This window comes from Montipora foliosa, chromosome 14 (genome assembly GCF_036669935.1).
Source record: "Montipora foliosa isolate CH-2021 chromosome 14, ASM3666993v2, whole genome shotgun sequence".
Taxonomy (NCBI): Eukaryota; Metazoa; Cnidaria; class Anthozoa; order Scleractinia; family Acroporidae; genus Montipora; species Montipora foliosa.
This window is the reverse complement of record NC_090882.1, coordinates 6841117-6861113: the sequence shown is the minus strand read 5'-3', so window position 1 is coordinate 6861113 and position 19997 is coordinate 6841117. Positions and strand designations below refer to the sequence as shown.

At 38.4% G+C, this 19997-nt stretch overlaps 1 protein-coding gene across 2 annotated transcripts in view; it reads right to left on the bottom strand.

The window, feature by feature from the left end:
* The window catches only part of LOC137984815 (forkhead box protein N3-like), a 20322-nt gene extending 403 nt beyond the window's left edge, over positions 1 to 19919 (bottom strand). The window contains exons 1-7 of one of the 2 annotated variants that reach the window (XM_068832109.1): positions 19757 to 19919; positions 19543 to 19623; positions 8104 to 8677; positions 6449 to 6626; positions 4718 to 4807; positions 3189 to 3348; positions 1 to 1987 (exon numbers count right to left, since the gene is read on the bottom strand). The exon at positions 1 to 1987 is cut by the window's left edge and continues 403 nt beyond it. In XM_068832109.1, the coding sequence (XP_068688210.1) occupies positions 1561 to 1987; positions 3189 to 3348; positions 4718 to 4807; positions 6449 to 6626; positions 8104 to 8670 (1422 nt within the window). In that variant the 5' untranslated portion in view covers positions 8671 to 8677; positions 19543 to 19623; positions 19757 to 19919 and the 3' untranslated portion in view covers positions 1 to 1560. The remainder of the gene's footprint in view (positions 1988 to 3188; positions 3349 to 4717; positions 4808 to 6448; positions 6627 to 8103; positions 8678 to 19542; positions 19624 to 19756) is intronic. The other variant, XM_068832110.1, reaches the window with a different exon arrangement.
* Between the last annotated feature and the right edge of the window lie 78 nt (positions 19920 to 19997).

Genomic DNA, 19997 nt, shown 5'->3' with positions numbered 1-19997 from the left:
CCGACGCCACCGCGGCCATGTTGAACAATAGCGAAAAAGTCTGTTGGGAATTTGACTCTTATTATGCAAAACTTGAGCTACGTTTCTCTATTGTTTTGGCAACAACATGGCCGTCTTATCACGTGAGTGCAATCAAAGAATTGGAGTTGTAGGCTCCTAGTATTAACCTTTCCTTAGTTAAAAATCAAAGACCCAACGATTACGATAAATTCTGGGTCATGGATCAGGAAACCTATAGATTCCTATAGAGATCCTCAAAGAAACTGTATCTTAAACTTGCCATGCATGTTTACGAAACACTCTCAACAAAATTACTCAACTATGATAGGGCAAACGCAGCAGAATTAAATTCAGTTGCAATGGACACCACGCGAAACCGAAACACGAAAACTCAATATTAAATGAGAGTGTTTTTAACGGTTGGCCCAAAGATCACGGTTTTAACCAAAAAGCTCGAAGAAAAGAAAAGGAATTTTGTTGAGTGTATAATTTAAAAAAAACATCTTTTCGTGCAATTTGGACACAGCCAAGGTTTTCAAAACATCACTTGCACCCTTAAATTAAATTCCGTATTGTATTCGATTTCTTGCGATTTTCTGTTCATACTTTCCCCGTTTGAAAAAGATAAGAAAATAAATGTGAGTTTCTACGCTTTAGTCATGAAGCTACTTGACTTCTCTAAATTAAATATAAACCCTGAGGATAATAACGCAATAATTATTATATTCAGGTTTTGGAATTTATGGAATAATCAAAGGGGAGCACAGGAACCGAAACTAATCCTTGTAATTGCTCATAGCCCAAAGGTTTCGCACGAGTCGGAGCAAAACGCCAAATACAGGATGTATCTTCCCTAATTCCAAATTCCATTTTAAAGTATGTTTTAAGGAAGAAATAACATCATAAAAACTCCCAGAGTAACTGACGTTGTACAATTACGATTTTTCTTTCCCTGGATAGAGCGATTTTCATTCTTGAGGAACGTGTAAAAAGCTAACTTGCCTGAACTGTAATTCTCAATGTGTTGATATTTTGACTTTCTTCATGGAGCGATTTTCACTTGAGTGACGTAAACTGGAGTTCAAGTACTTACTTCACCAAATATGGCACTGGCATTCAAATGTGCCAATCACAACACAGGGCAAACACATGTAATCCAGTCATCTCTGAACGCCTTTGCCTGATTGGCTGAGAATTCGCGCGATTTTTCAGCCTAGTTGTGACGTCAAACTGTGGCAATCGTGAGATTTCGACACTTAATTGAAAAGCCGCTTTGTTGCTGTCTGAGATCAACATGTAAAAAATTGAACATTAATTGTCAGCTGTTCGGGGCCTACATAAATTGCCTCCAGAGCGAAGCTAATTCGAGATTTGACGCATGGCAAGTTGTGATGCAACTAGCAGTTCCTAGAATCGAAAAATGTATCGAACACAATCCTCCCTTAATTTTCAGTGATGCAATATGCCCATTACTAAAATCAAGCGGCCAATCCCGGCTACGCTAGTGCGGGGACCAGAGACACGCAATATGCACTTCTCCATGCTAGTGTGTGGTATTTGCTAGCTTACCATGGTTGTGGAACATTGCGGAACTGGGCTCGTAGAAGTTGATGAAGGCCTTGGTGAAGGAATAAAAGCCGAGTTTGCAAGCTCCAGTAGAGCATCGGCCCCTGCAATAGCGTTCAATTTCTCCGTGGTACTATCACGACGTCCTCGCCTGTGACGTGGCACCGTTTTGTCACTTTTCCCCCCTTTTTTCCTGTCTATCTCGTCTTCAATACCTTGGCCATAACCGCTGTCGCTAAGTTCATCCTTCACGACTCTTTTCATGGTCTCTTCAATCTCGCTATCGTCTTCCTCGTCCGAGTCGACATGATGATCAAATTCAAACTCCCCGTCCAGGGAGGAGTCGGGAGAGATGTTTTGTTTCATTCGCACAGAGTCGATCTTGTTAAGAGATGACGACAAACTGCTTCTCTTGTGATATCTGCAAAAGCATGAGCCATTCACAGTTGTTAGAATTCAATGACGACTGAAATATCAGTGTTTTAACTTCTCACTAACAAACATCAAGGCAGAGTCTCCCATAGATGGTTTTCACCTGACGTCACAGCAGCCGTGTTGGTGCACAGAACAATAGAGAAAAAGGTCTTTTGGGAGTTTGACTCTATTATAATTAAAAACAGGAGTCATCATTTGCTACTGTTTTGTGCACGCACGTGGCCGTTTCATCACGTGGTTGAAAACCATCTACACGTAAGCCAGTCGTCGGTGCAACAGGTGCCGAAGTTGCCATGGTTACCTCTTGCCATTTGCTGGCCCTGCTTGTCACCTCATTGGCTATTTTCTAAAAAATGCATGCGCACATATATCTGGATTACAACAAGCGCGTAATTTTCTTCTACTGTATTTAAAGTCTCTTATATTTTTAATGTTTGCTTGTCTTTATCCCGACGTGCGCATGTTGTTTTTTTTAAACTCCGCAGATGTCATACTGAAATCATTGGAATCGCAGTGGAATAAGTTAACCTTATCACATGGAGTCTCGTTCCCAGACTCATCGTTCCCTTGACCAGCGGTCGGGAACGAGAGACTTTGGTCAAATCCAAAAAAGGCCATATTTGATTGGCTGTTGAAAAATGGTTTCATTTTCTGCCAATTTTACCGGATGTTAGTTTTCGAGGGAAAATTGAAAATTGTTTCCGGAGTTTTATGCGCCAACCCTCAACGTGTCGTCGCGGGAAAAATTGTTTGCAACAGCGGAGACTGTATCCTTTGAATTGTACACTTTTTTCTTTAAAGCCTCATACTGGACTTCCTTTAGGGAGATTTTTAGCTTTCCCTAACCTCTCGAGAGCGTAGTCCACTGCCTTGTGGAAGTGTTCCACTTTAGAGGAAGAAGCCATATTTCTAAAAGTTTGACTTTCCACGCATTCACGCACGCGCAGTTTGCGCAAGATTGTATCACATGTGACCTCAAGTGGAGCGAAGGTAAGACATACAAAAAAAGCATCAACGCAGAGCAATGAAAATCCGTGAGAGAGGGCGAAGCAATAGCACTGCACATACGAAATAAGCAACTACCCTTTGACTAGCAGCCAACATAAATTCCAAGTGAACTTTGTTTATGAATGACCACATTTCTCAACGGCAAAGATTCCAACTTCACTCAAACAATCCTGACTTACCTTTTTTGAGAATCTATCAAAAGTGAAGGGCTCTTGTATTTTGCCATAGACACGGCCCCAGAAAACGAACGTCTGTGTCTATAGTAAAATTCTTTCGCTCTTTTAACCAACAGCTCCTCTCGGTCAGTTTCGGAAGGAGGGCACGACTGGCAGCGAACCACTAATAGAGAAAACAAATCTTATTTTAACATACACAGAAAAGAACAATGATCTTTAGCATCGGATTTTATAGTACTGCAACTTCAAGTAGCTACTATCTGCGAGCACTTAATCGCTGCACTATGATACATACCGCTTACTAACCAAGTTTGAGTTCCGTACTGTAAGTTACTGACCAAGTATTTTCCGTTTATTTATGGCCCAAGCGTAGAGCACACGGGCCATGAATCAAAGGAAAAAATCATGGATCAGTGGAAACAACACCATTCAAAATGCAAATATTTTAGATCATCGGAGGTATGAACATTACTTACTGCAATTTTCATAATTCCGCGAAATCTCATCTTCAAGCGCCATCAATCAAACGAAATCAATTGATGCATGACATAACCTACCAATCAGCATCTTTGAACAGAATTTGGATTGACGACCATTCGTCGGAAGTCTGATGTTTTCAGGCTCTCCTTTTGCAACTGCGTAAGTAACATTCATAACTAGAATGATCAAAACTCTTCACACGTTACTTTCCCAATCAAGATAATTACGATCATCCGGGTGACGTTTAGCCTGGTTGCAGGAGGTAGATGTTGTTGTCGCCCATGAAACACGTGCAGTATCAGACGCCTATATTGGAACAGCGTGGGATAGGCGACAATAGAGAGCTTTAGATTCTAGGACGAGAACGACTACGAGCACCAAATTTTCTCATAGAACAACAGTGAGCACGTGCAAACCAGCGTCATTTCGGCGGGAAAAACGCGTTGCCGTCGTCATTTTAGTACGAGGTTTTGCAAAGATGTCGTCGTGTCAAAACAAGTCAACAAGACGGTAGGAGCTTTGGCATTTTTTGATCAGCAAAAAGGCCCAGGTAACAGCAATAAGAATAACTAAAGCAACCTATACTCTTTGCTAACAAAGAGTAAGATTAATTGTACGGGTTATAAACCTGGCTTAGTATTTTCGCTAAAAACAAACAGTCAAAGCTCGTCCTCGCTCTCGTCCTCGTCCTAGAATGTAAAGGTCCCTAATGTGGAGTGGGAAGAGCGGAGTTTCGTGGCGACAACAACATCTACCGCCTGCAAGCAGGCTAACTGACGTTTCGACAGCCTGAGCGAAATACATCTTCAACCTGAGCGGAAGTCATCTTCATCTTCGCTTGACTCTGAAGCTAACTTCCGCTCAGGTTATAAATGAATGACATCCTGAACATCCCTTTTCAGGACTACACTCACCCGAATGATCATACTTCCCTTGCTTACATGACTCCTGGGTTCAAAGCATTATTACAATGACAAATAAGTGTCTTTCATATATAACTAAATTAAATTCTCTGGCAATGTTGTATCATTGCCGGAACTACATGTACTCACTTTCAGCAACTCTCAATGCAGGTGGTGTGCTTATCATACAGATTGTTGCCACAGCCTCGGCTTCAGCATCAGGATCCACCTCTATTTTACCTAAAATTATTAATATTATTATTATTATTATTATTATTATTATTAAATGTGAGAATGATATACAGAGTAAATGAAATGGTGACAATAGAACCCACTGGAAACTCGGAAAAAATCCGAGCCCCAGATGGGATTCAAACCTACGACTCTCCGTGATCTAGTCGGATGCTCTAACCACTGAGCTACTGGAGACTCTATGGTGAGCAAGGTCGAAATGTGGGTTTTGACTCGAGCTGCATCACGCAGCTACAGAGTCAAATAACGGCAGCATAGCTCATAACTGCATATCTACGATATCTACGATATGCGATCATTTGCTCACTTGGGTGGTTGGTTGGCCGCATCGCAGATATGCTTTAATGTGACTGCGTGACGCAATTATGAGCCATGCTACCGTTTTTTGACTCTGCAGCTGCGCGATGCAGCTCGAGTCAAAACCCACATTTCGACCTTGCTCACCATAGAGTCTCCAGTAGCTCAGTGGTTAGAGCATCCGACTAAACCATTAATAATCATTGTAATACACAGTAACATAAAAACAGCTAAAAAACCCTGGCCCCAGTTTCTTCATCACTAGCTGGTTTCCATGGAAACTAATATAAGCAGTCAACCTAAATCCCAGGCCTCGGTTGTTCAAAAGGTGGATAGCGCTATCCACACCGGATAAATCACTGTCCAGTGGTTAAGTCTTATCGAACGCAATTGCGCTATCCAATGGATAGTGATTTATCTGGTGGATAGCGCTATCCACCCTTTGAACAACTGGAGCCTGATGTTTACTGGTCATTCTGTCTCCATTGCCAAGGTCAACAGAATACTTGTGCAAATTTCAGATGTTCAGCTAAGTTAAAAGAACAAAATGGTGTGATAGGAAATGCAGAGCAGCTAAGTACAAGAACCCTTTTGCAGAAAGCGAATCCGATTCAGGACTTGTACTGTACTGTGTCGCCAGTGGGCCGGGATTAACAAAGCAAAATGCAAGCCTTCAATACGTGTCTTTAAAGAAACCGCCGAAAATTGCAGATGATTGAGTGAATGGCATTGTGCTTGAACCAATGCAGCTAAATTACAGTACATTTTTTCTTATTTCTTTATTTCCTTTAGCACAACTAGCAGCAAAGTGTCTTGAAACTGCTAACCCTTTTATTTCATAATAGCGAAGGTACAAACTAGCCACAAATTTGCGACTCCTCTGAGATGTTTTAGTCGCAAATAGAAAAATTTCAGTCACACATTCAGCCGTATTGGTCACAATTTGACCCCTGTAGATTGAACAATGAGCGTCGGTTCAACACTCATAGCTTAAATATTACAATGAATTTTTTCAATTTATGGTAGCACATTACACGCACAGTGGTTTTCAATAAAGTGTTGTAAAACAAATATGATACTAATTACTTCGATCAATCACAGCAGATGCAAACAGTGCAATGAACCAATCCAAATTTGTAGAAATTCCGTGTGTAACTACCTCAAAGTGTAGGAAAAGTCACGAGTGCAAGTCGTGATTGGCTTTGGTTTTCCTAATTGGTTGATAAACTGGCACAAGATTTTTAAACCAATCACTAGGCATAGCAATCACGTAACTACTTTCCACAGTCATTTGAAAACTGCTCTATTAAAGCACAGCACTGTTTCGCTCACCAGTGTTAATCCCAGGCAAACCATCAGCTCCTAAACTCTTTGGTGAAGGTGGTGGTGTAGTTAACATATGATGATACGGGTGCAACGACGGTGTCTTTCTCAGCGCTTGCAACAGATTCGGTCTGTAATCAGGATCAACTGTCCACAGTGAGCCTTTGCCAATATTCTGAGGATAAAACTATTGCCGAATTAGAATACAAGACTTAATCTAATCTGAAGATTTTTCCTTTCATGATGTTTGTTACGCCTGATGTCTGTGGGTAACACCATCATACCATAATACTCGTTGTTTGTCTCCCAAATTTTGCATAAGCAATGTTTTTGTTTTCTCTTGGGACCCTTGTTAAGTCCCCAGAGAAACTGGAAACAATGCTTATTTATAATTTGGGTGGACAAACAAAAAGTAATAGAGACCTTCAGATTCTAGGACGAGAACGACTACGAGTACCAAATTTTCTCATAGAACAAAAGTGAGCGCGCGCAAACCAGTGTCATTTTGGCGGGAAAAAACGTGTTACCGTCGTCATTTTAGTAAGAGGTTTTGCAAAAATGTCATAGTGTCAAAACAAGTCAACAACAGGGAAGCAGTTTTGGCATTTTTTGATCAGCAAAGAGGCCCAGGTAACAGCAATAAGAATAACTGAGCAACCTATACTGCTAACAAAGAGTAAGATTAATCATACGGGTTATAAATTTTCTCAGTATTTTTGCTAAAAACAAACAGTCAAAACTCGTCCTCATTCTCATCCTCGTCCTAGAATCTAAAGGTCCCTATAATTTATGCTATTTTCTAATACGGGCAATTGAGCAGTACTTTCCAGTGGTGCTGTTTATTATGCTGTACAAGGTGGTACTAAATTTGAGTCGGTCGATGAAATCCTGAAGTGTGACCATTCAAATGAAAGATTATGAGCAGTACTTTCCCGTGGTGCTGTTTATTATGCTGTGCAAAGTGGTTCTATATATTGACTCTGTGGATAAGTGTGACTATTGAAATAAAAGCTCCTGACCAGTCCTTTTTCTAGTGGTTCTGTCTCTTATCCTCTACAAGATGGTTTTTACCTTTGAGTCTGTGGATGAAATTATTCTAAAGTGCAACCTTCAGTACCATTCAAATGAAAGCTACTGAGCAGTACTATCCTGTGGTGCTATTTATTACGCTGTACAAGGTGGTTCTTGCTTTTGAATCTGTAGCTGAAATCCTAATTTGTGACCATTCAAATGAAGGCTACTGAGTAGTACTTCCCTGTGGTGACCTTTATTATGCAAACGAAGGTGGTTAATATTTTTAAGTCTGTGGATGAAAAATTTTAATAATTCTGAAGTGTTCCAAACCTACTGAAAAGAACTTCCCTGTGGCTCTGTTTATTATGCTGTACAAGGAGGTTATAACTTTTGAGTCTGCAGATGTAATCCTCAAGTGTGGCCATTCAAGTGAAAGCTCCTGGCCAGTACACTCCCATAGCACTATAATTTATCAATACACTGAGTACCATATGGTTCTAACAGCATTCAAGTCTATACTACACTCTTAAAGCGACAATATTGGAATGAAAGAAACCAAGAAGCTCTTTCCTGTGGTGCTGTCGTTAGGTGATTGCCTCCTTGTCTAGAATAAACTTGGAACAATACTGATGCTCTAATTTGCAGCTTACCTGCCCTTTATCCTTATCAACTTTCTTAAAACACTTGTTCAAAGACAGGTTGTGTCGCACAGAGTTCTTCCAACCAAGTCTCGCATCCCGAAAGTATGGAAAATGTTCCATAATCCAACTGTAAATGTCCTTCACCGGCAATCTCTTCATGGGCGCTTCCTCAATGGCCATGAAAATGAGGGATGAAAATGAATAAGGTGGCTTTGAAGGGCTCTTCCGTTTATTTGTCAATGCGTCCGTAGAGACTGGTCCTTTTGCCTGGCCCTCTCTAGGAGGGGTGTCAAAGATATCTCCGTTAACATCCCTTGTTGGGGACACCGGGGGTACTGTGGCCGACACTTCAAAGCCTTTCAAAATATCATTGTTTTGAAGCCAATTAAGGCTTGTTAGATCATCATCTGGATCACCTTTTTCTGTTCGGATGGCACCAAAACAACTTGAGCTTAAGTTAACTTTTGTGCTTTCATCAAAGGATGTCTTTAAGCTTGCACCACCCAAAGATTTACTAAGATAGGGCTTTGAGTTTGTCTTTGGTCTATCCATGTCTGTCTTACGGATTGGTGGCATTGTGAACCTGCAATAAAGACAACAGCTTTAACTTATGATCCTTGAAATTCTTTCAAATGACACAATTTTCAGTAAGCTTTGGAGCTATTCCTTTCATTTGTATAGAATGAACAAAAACAACTTTAGATAAAATTATTTCTTGTAAAAAACCATTTTTTCACACCTGTAAAAGCAATAATTATAGTTCTGCTAATTTTAAGGAAAAATAGGCATCCATTGTGTTTATGTGGATAGTGCAGGAGGCTGGTATTCTCCAGTAATCATTTTTGCAAATTTAATTTTCTTTTACTGTTTATTGTGTTATCCAATTTTGTTGTAATTTTTGCGTTCCGATTACGAACAGTTTGATGTTTTTAAGTAATCCCTATCAGATAGGGTTGGTACCTGGATGGGAGACCATTGGGAAACCTTTTTTAACTTGATTGCTTTCTTGCATTTGGTTGATAAAGGCTTTTCTGTTTTTATTCTTTCCACATTTTTGATGACTGGCGATGGAGTCCCCATACAGAGCTGTACTAAGCGGGTGTTGACTCACAAAGCCTGTGAGGCCTGATTACAATGTACCCATTATATTTTTAATTTTCTTTTTCGCGATTTATTTTGTTGTCCAATGTTGCTGTCGTTTTGGCATTAGCATTTACATAACCGATTTTGTATACATTGGTGCAATAGTATCCACTGAAGTTAAGCCCATTGATTCACAAAGTTCACAGGCTCTAGGCCTGATTGCGACTTCCTTTTCCGATTTATTTTGTCGTCCAATCACCTTAGCATTTACATAATTTGGTGCTCGTTTTCACTGAAGTTACAGACGTAAGTCCGTTCGGATGGAGTAAGTTCTTGGATGGGAGACCACCGCAAAATCCCTGTGACACAGAAATCTTATCTTTTTAAACTTCCTTCTCTTTATGCTTAATTTCTTTTTTGTAATTTTTGTATTTTGGTTGTTAAAGGCATTTTTCAAATATCCTTTTATTTCTGTATTTGGAGGAATAGCAAATTAGAATCCCCAAACGGTACAGTTAGGCTAAGCGGGTGTTGACTCACAAAGCCCACAAGCACTCTAGGCAAGAATGCCACCAATGTTAAAGAAATGAAAAGAGGTGACAAGTCGGCCGCAAACAGAATAACTGTACGATGGACAACAATAATTATTGTTGAAATTCAAGAAAATCCTAAATTGGTTTCGTAACCCACGCACGTGCTGCAGGCCTACCATCTTACACTTAATCACTCACTTACTCAGACAGTGCCGATGACAATAACAGTGCACTACCCACAAAAATTTTAGAAGACTTAACAGAAACGCAACTTTTTTCACCAACTACTTCATATTTTAAAAAAGGAACTAAAGAAACCACCGTAAACACCTGCAGATAAGACACACCTTTTTCCCCGAAATCGTCGCTAGAAATCAGGGGTGTGGCTTATCTGCGGGAACGTTTTAAAAAGGCTTCTTCTGGTGTCCAGGTTTAAATCTTCATGTCCAATCTAATGTTGGGTTAATAAGCTACAAACATTCCGTTCTTGTTGTAATGCAAAAATTAATTTTATGGAAAAACTGTGTTGAATGAAGAAATTCCTGTCGACAAATATCACAAAAAGATCAATCATATGTAAAACTTGGTAGAAAAGATGTTCATTATAATATATTAAAGTGTTAAAATTGTGGGTAAGGCTGTAAAAGTATTTTCCGTTGCAATATGTTAATACCGTAGTGAGTTTAGCTTCAATGAACAGTGGATGAAGAAGACTTCTAAAGACGTGACTGTGGATTTCTTTTGATTTCTTTCAAAAAAACATTTTTTCCAAAATTTGAGCTCCTAAATTTAGGGTGCGGCTTATCTGCAGGTGTTCACGGTTTATGCCTTGCATTTCTTGAATGCAATTGAAAAAGAGTGCAAAGTTTTATCGTCAAAGACTTAGCTGCAATCTTCAAATTTCTTTTACAGCTAACTATTTTTTTAAGCATGATCTTTCTCTCGCAAAAAGGCATAAATACCATTATGATAATTGTGTAGTTACCCAAGAGAAAAACATTGACAGTTCCAAATTTCATACTGTTATTTGACAAGGTAATTTTCAGCAAACAGATGTGTTCATAACAATGCATGACAATGTAGTAACCACCACCTGGTAATGACTCAAAAAGGCAAAGAACATGCAAGTTGTGTGTGTACAAGTTATTATTAATTAACAGGCTTTTTGCATAACAATCATTGAATGTCAATTTTGTTTTTGCACAATTATGGTAGCAAATTTGGATCACACTGACTGTGCATAACCTCGACCAAACAATTTTCGCAGGTCACAAGTCTGACAGATTAGAAAGGCATTTGGACCTGTTGATGTTCATTTTTCTTGAATTTTTATGTGACCCAAAACAACTTTTTGCAAAAGCACTCTCCCAAAATTTGACTGCAGCTGACAACAAAAACTCGCACACTTTATTTTACTCAACTTCAAAATCATGCAATACAATGCATGTACTATGGGACAATCTGAACAATTTTTAAAACAAACTTTGTTCTACCAAGAGGAAACTTGAGGCTTAAAAATATTTACGGTATGTGTTACGAATATACAATCTTTAATTCAAAGCGGCTGACATATTACGTTATTTAATTTTATTCAAAGAAGACATTGTTGCTTTGACAAAGGGACTCATAAATTCAGAAGCACCGAAACAAGGGCTAAATAAAATAGAAATTATAATATTCCATATTTTGATATTATAGTGTTTTTACAACTACATAGGTTTAATTAAGCCCAAGGCAAAGGTATTTTGCAGAACGAGGCATACCGAGTGTTCAGCGCTCTCAGTTCATGTACTACCCATATCAAAGGATAAAATAATTACCTCACAATTTGCACTTATTTTTGAGGGAACTTACTGCAAATAATTATTGAAAAGGCATATTTCGTGAGACTTAAATTTTGCAATTTGGCAAAAAAAATTATGTTTAAAAGAAACCAAATTTCGCCAAAATTGACAAAATAATGATCTGTATTAATTAACACACAGAATTACTTCCTTTACACCAAAGTTATGGATATGAAGCACTGGAGATCACCACTAGTGCATGGTGGGTTGGGAACTTCAGTCAAAGGAGACCACAAAAAGAATAGAGATATAATTAACAAATACAAATATCTTGCTGTCGCAAGTTACAAGGAGATGGTGCTTGATGATGGTCACTTACAGATACTGTGTCTCCCCTCCCCAGCACTTCTGTGTCACACAATTTAACTACCCTCCTGTTAAAACAACACTAAGCATAATCATAATTTGTATTCAACAATTAAAAGATATCAAGATTTTTTGGGACAAACAACTGACCCACCAACCAATCTTGATACACACATTTGGCATCCCGGCAGATTTTGAAGGGGTGAATGACAAGGCTGTTGCCTAACAGGAGCCCGGTAGCCTGGGGCTCCCAAAGAATAGCTCTGGGCGCCTTAATTTTTCACAGCAACACCTTTCACTTCATATGTTGGCCTCCTAAGTTCTCAGCGTTTAGCTCTGAGGGCCCCTTTAAAATTTTGTTAGACTTTTATTCTTAGTCATTCTTAGACTTTTCCGTGAATGACATCATGGGAGAGAGGGACTGGGATTGAGACAGGTCCAAAACAGGTCCACACTTGTCTGTTTTACCACAAATTGGTATCAAATGCACTCCATAATCTTTGATTACTACTACACCATGGCAACTGTAACCAAATACAAAGTAGTCTTGTAGGCCATGGATAACTTAATTAAAGAAGGATGGGAGGTCAACAATGTTGTTATTGCACACCCACCAAGTGATATGGATAGCAGTCTTTGTTAATGGTGAAAACATCTGCTTTATCTTCACAAACCAAGCTTCATACATGAAATGACCAACCTACCCTTTTAGCAATAATAGAAGGAAAACAACGCCTTCACGAAATTATTTTGAACGTTAAGCATACAGAATATCATATACATGAACTTTGAGATACAATTAACACCAACAGAAGGTCACATTTAATTTCTCATTTGATGATATTCCAAAAGCTCATTAATCCACGAACAAAAAGATCACGAAAACAACAGAAATGTTTCTTAACAAAAAGGAGGAATTTATACTGCAAGTATTATTCTTTGTGAGATGCGCATGTAATTTGTTGTCTATTTTTACCAGAATTATATCACAGAAACATGACACAAGACAGATCAGACCGCTCTGATCACATTTTCACATCACAGTTCCAGCAAACCAACTTTGCATTATGTAGTAGCAATGTTTAAATTCAAGAAACACATTAAATTCATACCCAGGTGGTTAATTAAGCAACAGAACAATTCCACAAGAGGCTCTATCATGTGGAAAGACATTAATCAAAATCTGATGTTTTTGTAATCAATACCCTTGATCCAGATTTTAAAACCCCAGTAAGCGGATTTCATCAACAAAACAGTATTACATTTCTCCAGGATGAAGCCATGCAAAAACTTGCTAATTTGAAAATGGAGCATGATGCTACCAAAGGCTAACACAAAGGAAAAATTGTTTAGACAAAGACAAATTAAGTTTGCAAGATGAGTCCTCTTACAATAGTTACATAATTTGAATCACAGCACGAAACATAAACATGCTACACTTTTGCCATGGCGTTGTAGCATGTTTGAAAATAAAACTTCACTATTGCACTGTGGAAGAGAGAGAAAAAAGTAAAAAATTCAAACCAGCCTGCCTGTGCCTTTAAGGTACATCCATGGTATCTATCAATCTCTTTGAACGATGCTACAACTATTACAAAACCAGTTAAAGGCCACTCAATTGCTGCAGAATGTGCTCTTAAGACACGTCATTCACCTCTTAATTGAAATTAACAAAGGCAGCTAGTCTAAACTACTTCAAGAAAATCGTCCAGAAACCTCTCACTTTTGTTTAGCTGAAAAGGAAGTTTAAATGTTTTTTAACTGTCAAGTTCATTTCTGAAATTCTTTTCTTCATCCATTATTTTCTTTACTGATATTCATGCACACCAACTGGCACTTGAAAAGAGCTTTTGCTGAAAACATATAATTGCACTTTGCAGACATAGAATTTTAATATAAAATTACTTATGTGAGAGAAAGCTACAGTAGATGACAAAGATAACAAATAGGGGCATTACCATGACAAACAGAGTGAAAACTATAGAATATGCAATTTTTGTTTCAGACAGGAAGCCTTTCCTATTCTGACTCACTACACTTATAAATCTGAACCAGTAACAAATTCTAAGGTGACAAGCAACATCTTATCGTATTGCATAACTCGTCCATTCTGAAACAATAAAGGACATTTACATCGGAGGACAAGGAAGACTACCAGACAGTACATGAGTTTTCCTTATTAAACATGCGCATGAGGTTTGGAGGCTAACATTTTTCAAAGTGCACATGCTCAGAATGGAAAACTCATACTTGCAGTTGTCCCCATCCTCCATTCTAGAGGTCCATAATATCAAATAGGATCAAACCACTGTAGGTTTTTCTCACGGCAGATCTCTTGGAGACAGGCTATCAACATAAATAAAATTACACTATTTTCCTAAACAAGGACAAAGACCTGCCACATCTATTCTGAACATATCAAAAGAAATAATATTCTACAAAACACATCTGGATTTCTTTAAAAAAATATATGAAGATTGCATAGTTTGGAGATAATGTTCTATTCCCAAATGCTTTACTTTCAAAGGAAGTTTCAGCATACTGTTACAGTTTCTTGATCAGATTTCATTAAATCCACTTCTCACCTAAATAAAAAGGCACCATAAAAAAGTACCCCGTCATGATATAGGGTTTTTGGGGGTTTAACCTTGTGACTCTAAGGAGTGACCAGCATGTAAATACTCCTAAGAACTTCAATGAAATGTTAGTCAGACAGGTATTGAGAATGAAGAACATTATCAGCTTCACAGTTGTGATCTTGATATAACCACCAAATTTGACAACCCAACAGAGAAATCCATTGTACTAGTTGGGAGGAAGAACATATCAATCGCCAAAACGAAAGGGCTAAAGAAGCTGGCCACAAAAAGAAAATAATTGCTACGTTTTTCAGACAAAGCATCTTTTTACGAAGCTCTCATAAACAACAAGCCATTCCTAGGGTGACAACCTGCTAAAATTGCCCTCTGGGCTTCTCATGGAAGCCAGGTATAAAACAAAATGGAAGCATGGCAACATGTCTTAACAACACAAAAGCAAATCAAATACCACTGAAAGACATTTGCCACATGCTCCTGGTGTGCCATAGCAACAAAGAGATTATGCAAACATACTTAAATTTCAAAATAATTATTTTATGCAGGAATCTTCTGCAGTACCACTACAAAGTTAGAATTTCCACTGAGAGGTCCACTTTGTGACAGAAAACAAATTAGCCACAAACTAAAAGCAGCTTCTTCCTTGAAAATACAATTTGTCCATAATAATTTGTCCAGGAGGAATGTCTATCTCTCTGTCAAGGGAGACAGCCAATATCACAATTCAAATGCGACAAAATCCAGATTTCCCATGTACATGCAACCACATTAAATCCTTCTTTAAACATTCATTAAAAATAAAAGGCACCCCCAAAATCTTTTAACACCATCATGTTAAAAAATACACATTCACTTAAATTTTCTAAACTGATGGAAGCTACCAACACATTGAAAATCCCTGTACAGTGTACATGTCAGACCACAACTTTGGTCATTAAAATTAATGATTACACTGTTTTATCATTTTAACTTTGTCCTCATCAAATAGTCATTTGGCTTAGGGCCAAGTCGCACTAGAGGGCAATTTCGGATTTGTTCAGGACAAATCTGACTTGAAATCGGCCAGTGACAAAAAAATTGTCCGGAAAGCTACAGTCGCACTTGAGAACAAAATATGTGAACAAAACATCACACCATGCGACACGAGGGATCTCAAAATGTTCTCGGCTGACGAAGATGTACGGCGCAAAAATGTTTAAGATGATCCCCGCGTTGAGCCGTCTTCGCTGAACTGAAAGGATTCTTGCAACGAGTCAGAACTCGTGGTAGACTGAGGAGATGGGCTGGGAGTTCCTCGATCGTTGAATATGTAAGGTCTAGGCATCGGATAGATCCGTCCTGGTGGATATTGAGGAAATTGTTGCCCCATTTCATACGGAAATTATTGGTCGCCCGCGCCTGGATTCACGTTGTTGCGAAATGAGAACGTTATCAATTTTACTGCGAAGTCTATCGCATAGAGACTCTGCTACATATCACCTGTCAAATCATTTCCGAATCAAGACACCCTCGCTATTGTTTTCTAAGATTTGTTTCAGTTTGGCCTGCTCCAGAGGTAGTCGACGGCATCTTTGAAGTTTGTCCGTCTGCGACCAAATTTTGTCCTTCGGTGGACAAACCGGTCGCACTTGGTTTTTCATTGTGATGACAGATTTTTGACATTAGTAAACAGTTTTGTCCTCTAGTGCGACTTGGCCCTTAGTGCTGACTGTCAAAAAATATGTAATTACATATAACACAGCTATTTAAACAAAGTCACAATAAATATTGTATATTTGGAAATAAATTCAGTTGCTTACGTAAATTATGCAAATGACTTAAATTATGAGCATACTTGCCTTGCAGACTGAGAAATCTTCCCTTTTAAACGTCTGAAAGGGTTTTAAGCTTTTTATCAATTTAGGTGAAAAATTATACTACAGCGTACCTGGTAGTTTTGTGATAGTTACCAGGTAATGCCGCTGATAATCTCCCAAATGGAGAGGTAGGGTGTAATATCTGCATTGTATCATTGGGATTTAATCCAATTAAAGCCTAGATCTGGTTTTTGTTACGTTAGTAACTCCCATATCCCTTGCATGCACTCTATAAGAAAACAGGCACAGCTGGCACTACCAATAACAGTTTTATAAAATTCTTCAGCATCTTAAATATCCTTCCAGCATTCTTGAGTACAGTAAGAGTAAAAACAGTCCACAGCACTCTGGCAGTTTAGTGAAAATTGTGATATAGGATATGAACTAATGAAGTAGCCAGGTAGTGTGTTTTATTTCAGGGGTGGGAGGGGTTTTAAAATACCCAAAAACTAAAGGCTTGTAACACAGTTATTTATTTCAAGTTAATAACAGAAAAAATATCAAAAATTCATTTTCAAAACCATGGGAGCCATAGGAAATGCGTGTTGGAGAATTGCCACAAGCCACCAGCTGGTTTGACCCATGTTCAATTTCCCTGGCCTGATGTCTATTTTCTTTTGACAATTCCCTTTTCCATATTAAGAGATTTTTCTGTGGGTATTCTAGGTCTTGCCTTCTCAAAAACAACTAATATCATTTAAAATTATCATTCCATCTGGATGCAGCACAACTTGAATAAATAACAAATTTATTAGATAAGACTTTTTCAGGTGGTTGGGTTTTCCCACCTGAATTACACATCTCTCTCTGAAAACTGCCACACACAACTAGGTTTGATTTTACTGCCTTGTCACTATAGCAACAATGCCATGGCAACAAAAACAAAACCAACTCAAATTTATAATAAAAAACCTCAAATCTGCCTGCTATCTATATTCATATGAGAAAAACCATTAACATAAGATAAGAAAGATAAGAAACTGTAAAAGATTACAAAAGAAACTTGAATAATTCCAAAGATGTTGACCTCCCTGAAGCTTAATTAAACACTGAGAGAAATAGGGATAATAAACAGCAAGAGCGAATCTTTTTTGCCACATTATTTTTAAGAAAAATTATCTTGCTGTCAACAATTTTTTTAACAGCCACGTTCTTTTCAAGAAAAGCAAAGTACAATCTTCTTGTAATCGGCTCATCTTAGATTCTGAAGGAAATTACTGGACAATTTCATTTGTGGAGGTACCCAACCAAAACCCTTGCTTTGGCTAAGCTTAATTTAATCGCATTAAAAATGCTTTCTGCTGAAAATAATTAGTCCTTTACTTTTAAACTAATTGTGTAACCCAGTCCTGATTGGCTGTGCTATTAAATTCCGAGGACATCAATCACCCAACAAAGTGTGTTCTATTTATTTTCCAACATCGGTCTTGCTACATGTTTTTTCAAAATCCAAGCAGTCGTGTTGACTTTGTCAATAAAAATTAAAGCTAAATTCACTCACCTCTTCAAAGGGAATTTTTTATCAGGAAAAAAATCAGCCAAAAAATCGTTGCCCAATATGACCGATCGATTAGTTTTATCTCCTGAACATATGGAAATCGCGAATTTCATAGCATCTTGGCGACAAGGAGAATAAATATTATTAAAAAGTTGCACTTTAAATAAAATTCCGACACCCGTTTTAATGTGTAGATCGTTGGAGAATAAATCGGATTTTCTAACCAATAATTTTACATGCATTTGTAATTTAAAGTAAATTTAATCTGTGCCTCCCAGCTTCCAAGCGGTGAAATTAGAAAAAGCTTGAACAAGCTCGTGTAAGTTGTAAAAAATTGGCAGCACGCAATACAAAACTGCGAGTCGTGAATGAAATGAAGTATATGAGCTGCGTGTTTTCAAAGAAAATGATTGATCGATATCACATCGAGCCTTTTAAAATCTATTCAAAACAATGGCTTCACCCACAAGCTACATGTAAGGAGAAATTTAAAAACACCCCCATGGTAGATCGAATTACAAAAACATCGCCGACTTCAGCCTTTCGAGAGTGTTTTCCGCAACAGATATGGAACAAGATGTTGCTGTAGATTTGCCAATAGTCGTTGGTAATTTGGTCGTTACAAAACACACTCGTTCAATCTTGGGAAGCTTCTTATACATCTCGTCAAAAACAAAATTCATGATTTATTCATATATTAAAATATTCTTTTCATTTTCAACGATGGAACAAAACACTGGGGGCACAAGCCTCCAAAAGTTATAAATCACTTCGACTGTGCATTTCTGTTTGTTAATTTCTTCGAGGCTAATAGAGCTCCACAACGCAAAAAATCAAAATCTCCAAGCAAAATATCGCAAAGCGTTCTACCTGTTGTCACCAATAACATCGCAACGCCATGCGGCCGACAGATTTAATAATATATTGAAATTTTACGATCTACGAGACAAAAGCTTCACAAAAAGAGGAAGAAAATAAAGAAAGTCTTCCGAAATCGCTGTAAATTACTCCACATATGATAAAAAATAAATCTTCCTGTTCTCGGGTCGTCTGATGCTAGTTATCGCAATGAATCCGCACAACAGATCAATCATTCGACAAAAGAATGAAATATCTTTTAAGAACAACACTAAGTCCCAAAGGGCCTCATCGGTAATTTTGACACCAAAATGGAACGAAGACACGAGAGAAATAAAGCTAAGTAATTGCTGTTTTGTCCAGGGAGATCGATGAACGCATCGCAACAACGAAACTGAAAATGGGAGTTTTCAAAAGTCGATCGAATTTTTTCGCATAGCAATATTTTGTGAACGAGCCCCACTGCACAATGTGTCTACACGTGCTAAAAGAATCCTCATTGCAAACAGTATTCACACAATAAAAATTGACATGACTTTCTAGTTAATCACAATTTATCAAAACTTGGTGTTTGACTTTCTACAGCTCCTGATTTTCCTCGCCGATAACCAGTAAGCCACGCTGAAGAGTTGAGACGTAAAAGTGGGTAAGAGGAAATATCGGGGTGTTCGCGACATTTCTATGAAAAGAGTTTCAGTTTCACAAACAATAGACCCTTCGTGTCCTTATTTAATGCAAGGAACTACGCTCTGACTTTGAATTACTGCGTTTAAGTGTTGGGTTTGGCCACAGAGATTCCGGGCAACATCAACGTGGCTGGCTGCTTCGGCAGCGACTGCGAACAAAAAGATCATATGACACGTAAATGCTCACCTCAAAATAGCAAGTTATCTCCTTCAGTTCATAGTTGAAGCGTTTCTTTTTCCTACAGGCCCATATGGATGGAGACTAGGGCTGAAATATAACACAGAGACAGAAATCCGTTAAATGTGTTCAAGCAACACATGAGCAATAACCGTTCCTTCGAACAAGACGTTCGGAAAATGACGACATCGTCCAAAGCAACCGAGATTTTTCGAAAATTTACCTCGCAAACAGACCACGTTGGGAAAATCAAAAGATAATGACTTAGAGACGAGATAAGGTAGATTCCGTGCTAGCTTCCTTGGGGCGAGCTCCGTTGGGTAAAGCTTCACACATTGATAGTAAAATGAAATGATATGACGAAGGACAGAGAAAGCACACTGGGCCAAGGGACTGGTAACCGGGGCAACGTCAAGCCATGAGACTGGTTTCTATGGTAACGAGCGTCCGAGTCCCTTAGCCGC